Source organism: Mercenaria mercenaria, chromosome 16, assembly GCF_021730395.1.
Source record: "Mercenaria mercenaria strain notata chromosome 16, MADL_Memer_1, whole genome shotgun sequence".
NCBI classification, from domain to species: Eukaryota; Metazoa; Mollusca; class Bivalvia; order Venerida; family Veneridae; genus Mercenaria; species Mercenaria mercenaria.
The window spans coordinates 34,264,360-34,275,228 of NC_069376.1; the positions used below are offsets into that span (position 1 = coordinate 34,264,360).

Genomic DNA, 10,869 nt, shown 5'->3' on the forward strand with positions numbered 1-10,869 from the left:
ACTAGTAGCTTCCGCGCTTGGCGCTCAGCATTAAGAGGGTAGTGCTAGGACTGGTCAGCCCGGTTTTAGTATAATGTGACTGGGTGGCGTATCATGTTACGCGTCTACAGCGTGATATTCCAGTTAGGCCGCACTTTAAAGTTGGGAATTGTGCTCACTGCTACAAGTAGACACTGTTGTTTATATGACTGAGAAACTGTTGAAAAAGACGTTAAACCCAAACACACACACACATCATGCCATAGCTAAAATTTTTAACCCACGGGTATGTTTTTTACTGTTTGATATTTGTATCCCTTGGCTAAAAAATTCCAGTAGTGAAGTCTAACCAGAATTTTTGACAGTGTAACTTTTATATTTACAGTTTGCTTGTGGTAGGAAATGAGTGATAGTTTGGAGGCAGGAATATTATCTGATTCACAACCAATCACTGCTCAAGGATCCTCTCTAGGGGCGGAGCCACCAGAAACCTCACAGGGGGTGGAGCATATACAAAACCAGGTGGTTAACAGCAGCCAATCATTAAACCAAGGGGCAGATTTAAACTGGAACTTTGATGGAATGGAGGTATGCTTTCCTTGAAGTCATTTTAGTGTGACGGGTTTTGTTAATTGTTTTTGTCTCCCAAATTCTAGGCGACAAAAGGTAGCTAAAAAGCTCAAATCGCACTGGGAAAATTGTCATCCCATAATTGTGTGACATTTATGATTTACACTCTGGAATGGAGGAACATATGAGTCTGATAATATCTTTTGTATGCCGGAACTAAAAAAATGGTATATTGTGTTACGGTGATGTCAGTCTGTTTGCATTGCTCTTGTTGTACCATTAATAAAAATATATATGTTCAGTAATAAATATGGTCAAAACTGTTTTAGATTCCTGCATTCTTTTCTGTCATCTTCCAATTTGCAATTACGTAGAAAACCAAATTTGAAATCTTCATTTATTATAAGTAACTTAAAAGAAGCTTGTGTCAGAACATTTTTAAAATTAAATTTGGGCTGAGTGCAAAACTATTGTAACTATATATAAATAAAGAACAAGATACAATAGTTTTGCGCTAAGCCCTTAGTAAACATCAAAGAATTTTATTGTTGTTAACATGTTCCCATGTTATTTAAACAGGACAAGAATCCATTTAGTGGTTTCTCGGAGGAACATTTAAACAAGTTAGATGAAGTGTTGTCGTCGGCGGGGGTGCAGGAGCTGCTCCAGCAGTCGAGTCCAGATCTGACATTCCTCAACCTCGATGGCACAGAGCAGCTGGCAGGTGGAGCAGGACACGGTGGTCAGGGAGATGGCACCATGGCATCAACCTCGGCAAGGCGGGATAGCTCGGATTCGCTACCGGTTAGTTAAAAATTTAACTACTAAAATTACTATTAAATGCCGTGCAGTAGTGTTATAGGGCTGCTGGATTAGCAGTAAAAGAAATTGACAAAAATTACAGACAGTTAAAATAAAAATCCATGGGTAACTTTGCTTTTTGTACCCCCCAACAACAAAGTTGTAAGGGGGGAGTATACTGGTTTCAGGTTGTCTGTCTGTCCATCTGTCTGTCTGTCCGTAGACACAATCTTGTGCGCACCATCTCTCCTCATCCCCTTGACACAATTTAATGAAACTTCACACAAGTGATCAGTAACAACAGTAGTTGTGCATGGGGCATGTTAGGTTCTTTCAGGAAAAAAATTTGCAGAGTTACGGGACTTTGTTTTTTGTTACTATACTATATACATAGACACAATCTTGTGCGCACCATCTCTCCTCATCCCCTGGACACAATTTAATATAACTTCACACAAGTGATCAGTAACAACAGTAGTTGTGCATGGGGCATGTTAGGTTGTTTCAGAAAAAAAATTGCAGAGTTACGGGACTTTGTTTTTTGTTACTATACTATATACATAGACACAATTTTGCGCACCATCTCTCTTCATCCCCTTGACACAATATAATGAAACTTCACACAAGTGATCAGTAACAACAGTACTTGTGCATGGGGCATGTTAGGTTGTTTCAACAACAAAAATTGCAGAGTTACGGGACTTTGTTTCTTGTTCACATACTAAGTACATACAGTCTGCATATGCAATCTTGTGCACGCCTGATCTTCCGAACCCTTGCACACAATTTAATGAAACTTCACACAAGTGATCAGTATCAACCCTAGTTGTGCATGGTGAATGTTACGTTCTTTTAGATAAATATTCTGCATAGTTCTGGGACTTTGTATTTTGTTACTATACTGTATACATACAGTCTATATACATACAGTCCACATAATTATGCAATCTTGTGTGCGTTAAATTGCAGTGTACTGTGTCAGTGCATGTGGGGGGTACATTCATCACCTTTAGAATAGTGATAGCTCTAGTTAGTTTTTAAAACTGTACTAAACATCTCAATTTGTTTAGTTGATTTTTCTTGATATCACTTGATTTTAGTAGCAAATTTTTACGCAAGAGTTGTCCTAACCAAAATACAATATGACTGGTTTAGTGACTTAATCATAATGGAACTGTTATTTACATGTATATGCTACTTTTCTTGTTTCTTGCATAGTACAAATTGTCTGTTTAAGGAGTCAATTATATCAGCTGTGTTCTCGGACCATGGTTATTGCATGAACCCAGAAAAGGTACATGTGCAGAAAACTAAGGTTGTTACCACGCAACCAGCCTCCAAGTCGTTGCCAGTGATGGTAACAGTAGAAGAGGCAGCCAGTGCCATACCTATTAACACTGTACCTACAGCACTCAACATGTCCACAGGTTTGTATACAGTACACTGATGTTATTAACTTCAAAACACTATCCCAATTAATCTTAATGATGTAAAATTTTAAAAGAAGTGTCTATTTTGATAAGCTGAAAAAATGATTGTAAGGGATTTGTAAGAGTGGCTTGAATTAAATTCTTCTTATAACTATGTCTGCTGTCTTAGAACCACTCTACCTTAACTGTTGTTGATTTCTGGGATCTTGTATTACATGTACTTAGATAATGAATTGCAGTTGTGGAAGTTCTAAAGCAGGTTGGCAGGTTATTGGTTCACCAAGCAGCACATACCCTGAAATAATGCCAGAAGAGGCATTCTGGTGGTCTGCCACTGCTAATGCTGGAAAGTTGCCATATTGTGTCAGTTATGTTGTCTCAAATATGTTGTGAGCGCGAGAGGTCGTGTGTTTAATCTGCGGCCACATCATACCAAAGACGTGAAGACCAGTTCATGTAGCTCCATTGCTAAACACTCCTGATTTAAAAGGAAAACTGGCTTCTCTTCACTCATACTCTTGTAGTGATTGATTCCATCAGGAATGATGAGTAGAGGGCAATTAATATAAATTGTAGAATTTGCTTCTCAGTTGACCTTAAATAAATTAGTTCGGCTTTATATGACCTTTTTGTGTCTTTTCGCCTTAAGACTCGACTCATTCGTTTTTAAATAAATAAGTATAACCCTACAATGCGAGAAACATTTACATTATTGACTAATATCTAGAAATTACTTTCAGATTCAGAGGCAGAGCAGACTGATTCTAAGACTGAGAGTTCCACCACCTCGCCACGGAAATCTGGGCGTGCTCACATCAAGAGCAAGTACCTAGATGAGGACTGGGTAACAGAGGGGAGCCCCACTAAAGGTCGGGGTAGGGGTCGAGGGGTAGTGATTGGCATGCCATTACCATTTGGATTCAGGTTTATATTTTCTAAGATTGTTGTTCTAAGACGAATTAGGTTCAACAATTTGTTGATGTGTAGATGTACATGTATGTAATACAGATTTAAGGATGTTTTTCAATAGTTTTTCATTATATTTATTACTGGATCAGTTATGGTACCCAGTGTTCTTTAGTTATGTGCCAGTAATAATTTTTTCTTCGCATGTAACTGACAACTTCCCCATATGTACAATAGGTTACGGATGAATGACTTCTGTCATATTTCTTTATGTCAAATTGTCTGAGTCAATCTCATACTTGTTCAAAGATGCAGCTTACAGCAATTCTTAAAATTGGTTTTATCATTATGATTTATGTAGTCATTTTAATGAAAGTCAGGAACTGGTTGTTTTAGGATATAATACTGGGTAATTTTTGTGCTTATTTCAAATTCACAAGATGCTCTGTTTGCAAAGATTAGAAAGAAAAAAAAACGTTACAATTATTTCCTGGTTATATAAATAAAATTATGAAGGCAAGGTTTTATATATGCTTTTAAGATACTTTTTACAGGGCCACAATAACATAGATTTTAATTATACTTCTTTCAGAACCTCAGTAGTATATATTTAGTTGTATTTTTTCTAGCGCTCATTAAGGTAACTGTATGTTTTGATTCATCTTCCAGGGCCGCAACAGTATATGTTTTAATGATACTTTTCCAGGGCCTCAAGGATTTATGTTTTAATGATACTTTTCCAGGGCCTCAACACGTATCAGTGATCAGAAACAGAGAGATCTGGCAGAGAAGATAATGCTTGCCAACAGACAGGCCATGGAAGCTGAGAAAAACAAAGATGACACTGACGATACAGAACAGGTAATAAAACACAGTGATGACCTGTGATTACTGTGAAATTAACAAGAAAAATAATTTTCTGGTTGAATCAAGCCAAGCCACAAAAGTACAAATGTATTTCCAAAATATAAATAAAATTTACCAATCTACTCTCCCTCCTTGTGCCTATTGTTGGTTGCTCTGTAGAATACTTGGTTTCCAAACAATAAGTATGGATTTTAATTTGTTAGTGTCACAATGGCCAGAGTAAATAGGATGATTGCCTGTGGCCAGTAGATGACCCCAATTGTTTTGGGGGTCAGTTGTTCAAGGTCAAAATGACTTTGAAACTGAAAATGGTTTGCTTAGTAAGTAAAGATCGCCTTGAGCTACATGTTAGATTGTTTTGGGGGGTCAGTAGGTAATAGTCAAGGTGGTATTGACCTGCTAGAGATCTTGAAACTGAAAACGGTTCCTGATAAACATCTGAAGTTTTTTTCTAGGTTTTCAAATTTCATAAAATGTTAGCCCATGGTCAGACGATGACTCAGTATTTCAAGGGTTTTAGGCCACAGTTACTTTGAGATTGAAAGTGAAGCCATCATGTGGATGGGGGGGGGGGGGGGGGGGGGGGGGTGGAATATGAATTTTACAACAGCTCAAAATTGGAGATCAACAAATACATAAACCCAAAAATTTTAAGACAGTGAAATTCTTTGAGTTTACAGTATCGATCTGTAAATTAATTTGAAATTTTCTAATTTGTAGGTTACATATGTATATCCCAGTTTTAACATTGCTTTCACATGAATTAAAAACCTTTTAAAAACCTTTTAAATAAGAATTATCTAGTGAAAAAGTTACATTAAAAATCTGTTAATCTTACAATTATTGTACTGTTATAATTACTATTATCCTTTGTTATCATTATCAATAAAACATTTCAGTCGCAATCCCCTGTAAAAAGCTCCTCCCCGAAAGGTCGAGGTCGTGGAAAGGGAATAACCAGTCCTGCTCGCAGTGTAGGCGGGAAGTCAGTGTCTAGTCAAGACGAAAGTTCCCAGGAAGAAAACCAAGAAGATGAAGAAGAGCCTGAGGAAACACAAGAAGAAGTGGAGGAAAATGAAGCAAGCGAGTCTGAAGAAGAGAAAACAAAAACTAAGAAAGGAAGGAAGGCAAAGGCTAAAGGTGGGAAAAAGAAGAAAAAAGGAGGAAAATATGAAGAAGATAGTGATTACTCTGATGGAGAGAGTAAAAATGACAAAACTAAAACAAAAGAGAAGAAAAAGGGAAAGAAAGAATCCGAAGATGAAGAAGCAGCTGAAGCTAAAACAAAGAAAGGAAAGAAGAAAAAATTAGCAAAAGGGAAGAAAAAGGCAAAGCCAAAGGGAAAGAAGGGGAAAAAGAAAGGTGCGAAAGCAGATAAGAAAACAGAAGAGTCAGAAGGGAGTGAAAGTGAAACGAAGGAAAAATTGGAAGAGAAATCACCGAAAAAGAAAACCAAAAAACTGTCAAAGAAAGAGAGACTTAAAAAAATGAAAGAAGCCAAAGAAGCAAAGAAAGCAAAGTTACTAGAAAAGAAAAAGGAGAAAAAGAAAGAAAAGAAGAAAAAAGGAAAGGCAGCAGAAACTGAAACAGATGTTTCTGATGCTTCACCAAAGAAGAAGAAGGCTTTACAGAAAGGAAAGGGTGTAGCAGGTAAGAAGAAAATGGACACTGAAGATGAATCAACTAGTTCTTCACCAAAAAAGAAAGCTAAAGTTACTGAAACCAAAGTGGTGGAGAACAAGTCACCAAAGGCTGGAGAGAAGAGGAAGGTTTGTAGGATTTATTTTCAGTTTTGATACTTCAATATTTAAAAGTTGATGGAGACATGTTTTGTAGTTTATTTCTGTTCAGTAGGCTTTAAGAAATAGGAATGAATTAGGCATAGGAAATAGAGATTAATATAATTGCACCTTTACTAATCCTACCAGGTGTTCTGTATTACAAAAGTGGATCTATTGTGACATTTTGATACAAGCAAAACTGTATTATCTGCGCTATTATTTACCTACTGGTACTTCATTTTATTATTGGCTTGTTAAAAGTTAATTTTTTACCATATGTAAGTTGACAGAATCATAGGAACCATGTCTTGAGGGGTAAATCCAACACAAATGAATAAATCCTTAATGATTTTGTTGTGCAAAAAAGTATGATATTGTGTCTGAAACAGTTTTCATTTTCCACTCAATTGTGTAATTGCAAGGGAAGTAAACTAATAGATATCTACTTATAAGTACTAGCCCAAGGCAAGAGTTGTCATTCTTTGTGGATCACAACTTTAAATTAAAAATTAAAACTTCTGTTATTGATATTAACAAAACTATCATAAACTTCACATTTGTGAAATCATTTTTGGTTATTTCAAGGACTTGGAAATTAATTTCTAGACTTTATTTAATGTAATACTATCATTGAAAATTTTAGGGTCTATCTCTAAATGAATTTTTTAGAGAACTGATGATAGAAATTCATTTAAATCTTTTCAGCTGAATCCGATATGGTTTATATACCTTTAAATAGCTGAAAACTAATCATAAATGATTTCTGTGTGAGAAAGAACAGGTCTTTCCATGTGAAAACATGTCCAAAAAGAAATTTGGGTGATGGCAAATGACTTTTGTTTGATATCTTGGGACAGCATACAGCCTAAATCACTGACATCTGATTTAAGTGTAATTGCAAATCATCGGTCACAAAATGAAAGTCAATTGTCTTAGTTGATTGATGGTGAAATTGATTTTTAGCTCATCTGATTTTTTGAGAAAAAAATGATGAGTTATTGTCATCACTTGAGCGGTTGTCGGCGTCGGCGTTGCCTGGTTAAGTTTTATGTTTAGGTCAGCTTTTCTCCTAAAATCAAAGCTATTGCTTTGAAACTTGGAATACTTGTTCACCATCATAAGCTGACCCTGTATAGAAAGAAACATAACTCCATCTTGCTTTTTGCAAGATTTATGGCCCCTTTTGTACTTAGAAAATATCAGATTTCTTGGTTAAGTTTTATGTTTAGGTCAACTTTTCTCCTTAACTATCAAAGCTATTGCTTTGAAACTTGGAATACTTGTTGACCATCATAAGCAGACCCTGTACATCAAGAAACATAACTCCATCTTGCTTTTTGCAAGATTTATTGCCCCTTTTGGACTTAGAAAATCAGTTTTCTTGGTTAAGTTTTATGTTTAGGTCAGCTTTTATCCTAAACTATCAAAGCTATTGCTTTAAAACTTGCAACACTTGTTCACCATCATAAGTTGACCCTGTACAGCAAGAAACATAACTCCATCCTGCTTTTTGCAAGATTTATGGCCCCTTTTGGACTTAGAAAATATCAGATTTCTTGGTTAAGTTTTATGTTTAGGTCAGCTTTTTCTCTTAAACTATCAAAGCTATTGCTTTGAAACTTGCAACACTTGTTGACCATCATAAGCTGACCCTGTACAGCAAGCAACATAACTCCAACCTGCTTTTTGCAATAATTATTGCCCCTTTTGGACTTAGAAAATCATTTTCTTGGTTGAGTATTATGTTTAAGTCAACTTTTCTCATAAACTATCAAAGCTATTGCTTTAAAACTTGCAACAGTTTTTCACCATCATAAGTGGACACTGAACATCAAGAAACATAACTCTATCCTGCTTTTTGCAAGAATGATGGCCCTTTTTAGACTTAGAAAATCATGGGTAGGACAATATTTCTATTACACAAAAAAAATCAGATGAGCGTCAGCACCCGCAAGGCGGTGCTCTTGTTTTACTGATAATATTCCCAGTAAGTTTTCATTTTCATATTAAAAGGCAAACTGTATGAAAAACAAAAGTTTTGAGAACAAGTGAAGTCTGAAATATCTGACTTCTGATTGGTTGTTTCAGAGCCCTGTCTCGAAACTGACCAATAGCATGCTTGTATTCTGAGACTGGTCTTTAAGCTCAGTATTTTAAATGTGGGAGTCTCATTTCATTGAATTATTTTATCTATGCAGGCATCACCTGCTAGGGCAGCTAAAGGGAAAGCAGAATCTCCAGTTTCTACACCTAAGAAACAGAAAGTGTCTCAACTGAAAAAACAGGTAGGAGAGACATTTATGTTACATGAAATAGATGCTATTGATAAATAAATCTTCATAGGTTATACATGTAAGTTGTATTAGGAGGAATAGGAAAAAAACAAGGCAATGAAATAGAAGTTTCATATTATCAATATCATTGTTTAGTCGACAGGATTTCCTCTGGTGCGCAAACAAAATCGCCAGTCAGAAAAAGTTTGCACCGGTGGCTCCAAAGTTGGAGTCAGTAGTATGTCAGAGGCGACATACCACTTTTGTTATGCATTCAGAAAGTTATTAAAATTTATTTCTGTCTTTTTAGATACCAGCTGACAGTTAACTGCGTCGGCAACATCACGGGCAACGTTTTAAATTTGCTATAAACAACATTAACCAACAAGTGCATAATTATCTAATCAGCTGGGAACCCTGAGTACAACAATGTCATTAGATAAATGTCTGTTGGCACAATTATTTCCTTCTTAGCATGTCTTAATTTTAGCTGGACTACTTGAATTTTTTTTCGAATAGTAGAGCCATTGTTGTCACCCTTTCATGGGCATCAGTGCCAGTATAAAAAAAAAATTGCATATAGGCAGGTTCCTTTAAAACTACCAGATATGATGCATTCAAACTCCAAACACATATTTGGCATCATGGGAAAACCTCATAGGACAAGTTACATAACTTCAAAATTGTCTAAATTATACCCCTTCTTTATTTAGAAATTTAAGTTAAAGTTTTGGACGTAGCAGGCTTCCCACATATTGTAACTTTCAAATTGTTTTCATGCAATTACACACATTCAAGTTCCATTAAAATGGCCACCCTCCAAAGTAATATTGATTTGAGTATTCAAAGTAATTGTTTTTCTTTAAAGGCAAAAAAGACAAAGAAGGAAGTTACAGACTCTGAAGATGATAAACCCCTTAAGTACTGTCAAATCAGATACTGAAGTAAGTATAAACCTGAGCATGATAAACTCTTCAGTACTGAAGTAAGTATAAATCTACTGTCGAGTCATACTGTGAAATCATTTAATTTCGTGGTTTTGACCAAAATGGCTGTTTCGTGGGGACGTAAATTAGTGGATTTTCAATTTTTGAAAAAAAAAAGAAAAGAAATAATTTCCACAGGAATAGATCTACTAGTATATCTGTCCTTACATGTGAAACCTACACGTGTCAAACAGCGCTACCATGGTTACCGAATTTGCAATCAGCGCCACGGGAGATTAGCGAGTGATCATGTGCCAAGTAACGACTGCGTTATCTATAATTATACGAACCTTAATTTGTAAAACGTTTTAGAACTGTGAAATATTCAATGAGAAAAGTTGGCGCCAATTAAAAAGTGTCAAAACCGTAGCACCTTGCACAATATGCATTCATAATCGAAACAAATGTAAAGTTGATCATTTGATTGTGTTTTAAACAAGAACTATTTATTTTACCGCAAATTAAAACATACTATTAAAGATTTAAATAATGTAGTGCAAGTATAACCATAATAATTCTTACATAAACTATTATAAACGTGTCCGACATTTTTTTATTGGCAGAAGGAATGCGCGTCTGCATCGAAAATTACGAGCTGTTGAGCTTGTGCATGTGTTATTTCCTGTCAAGAAACGTGTAATTTGAATTAGGTATAAATGCATCAGATACAAATCTTAAAATTAATATGTAAGATTTATAAGTTCCAAAGTCGTAGTATTTTACTACACGTCATTAAAATAAAGGCTAGTGTATAAACATTGCATAGTGGGGCCATAAAAAATCATATAACAGCCGTATTATAGTGTAGTTGGCACGTGACGCTACGTCAAACTTCTTTATTTAGTATCTACTTTCACTTCGACAAACATGTCATAAACAATTTCAAACCACGGGTACATTTCTAAAAGAAATAGTCGGTTTTGTTTCCACGCATACTTAAGTTTATCGTTGATGGAGATTCCATAAACTACACGAAAGCTGCAGGTTAGTACTGCCGCATGCATACAACTACGGATCAGATCAAACGGCTATGGTGTCAATTTTGGCGACTTTTCGTACAGTTAAAAAATATCGTGGGCATAATGTGTTCGTTGGGACGTAAATTCGTGGTTGAGCTCAACCACGAAATCCACGAAAATTACTCCCCCCACGAATAATAATGATTTCACAGTATACTGAAGTAAGGTTTGATCTGAAGATGATAAACCCCAGAGTGCTGTCAAATTAAATACTGATGTAAGTTTGTATCTGAGGATGGCAAACACTCAGATGCTGT

The 10,869-nt window shown here is 35.8% G+C and overlaps 2 protein-coding genes across 3 annotated transcripts in view; both read left to right on the plus strand.

Moving 5' to 3' along the window:
• Positions 1 to 381: 381 nt before the first annotated feature.
• On the plus strand, positions 382 to 8,935 carry LOC123540583 (DNA ligase 1-like). The gene is made up of 8 exons (XM_053525863.1): positions 382 to 567; positions 1,129 to 1,353; positions 2,588 to 2,777; positions 3,521 to 3,704; positions 4,430 to 4,547; positions 5,453 to 6,322; positions 8,533 to 8,619; positions 8,918 to 8,935. The coding sequence occupies exons 1-8, from the start codon at positions 382 to 384 to the stop codon at positions 8,933 to 8,935; spliced, it is 1,878 nt and encodes a 625-aa protein (XP_053381838.1).
• The window catches only part of LOC123540001 (death-inducer obliterator 1-like), a 43,907-nt gene continuing 39,305 nt past the window's right edge, over positions 6,268 to 10,869 (plus strand). For both annotated transcript variants that reach the window (XM_053526677.1, XM_053526678.1), the window contains exons 1-3: positions 6,268 to 6,322; positions 8,533 to 8,619; positions 9,476 to 9,551. In XM_053526677.1, the coding sequence (XP_053382652.1) occupies positions 9,513 to 9,551 (39 nt within the window). In that variant the 5' untranslated portion in view covers positions 6,268 to 6,322; positions 8,533 to 8,619; positions 9,476 to 9,512. The remainder of the gene's footprint in view (positions 6,323 to 8,532; positions 8,620 to 9,475; positions 9,552 to 10,869) is intronic.

Coding starts and splice junctions, on each gene's coding strand:
- LOC123540583 (XM_053525863.1), top strand. CDS start 382: ATGAGTGATAGTTTGGAGGCAGGAATATTATCTGATTCACAACCAATC. Junction 1,354..2,587: donor ATAGCTCGGATTCGCTACCG/GTTAGTTAAAAA, acceptor TGTCTGTTTAAG/GAGTCAATTATATCAGCTGT. Junction 2,778..3,520: donor AGCACTCAACATGTCCACAG/GTTTGTATACAG, acceptor AATTACTTTCAG/ATTCAGAGGCAGAGCAGACT.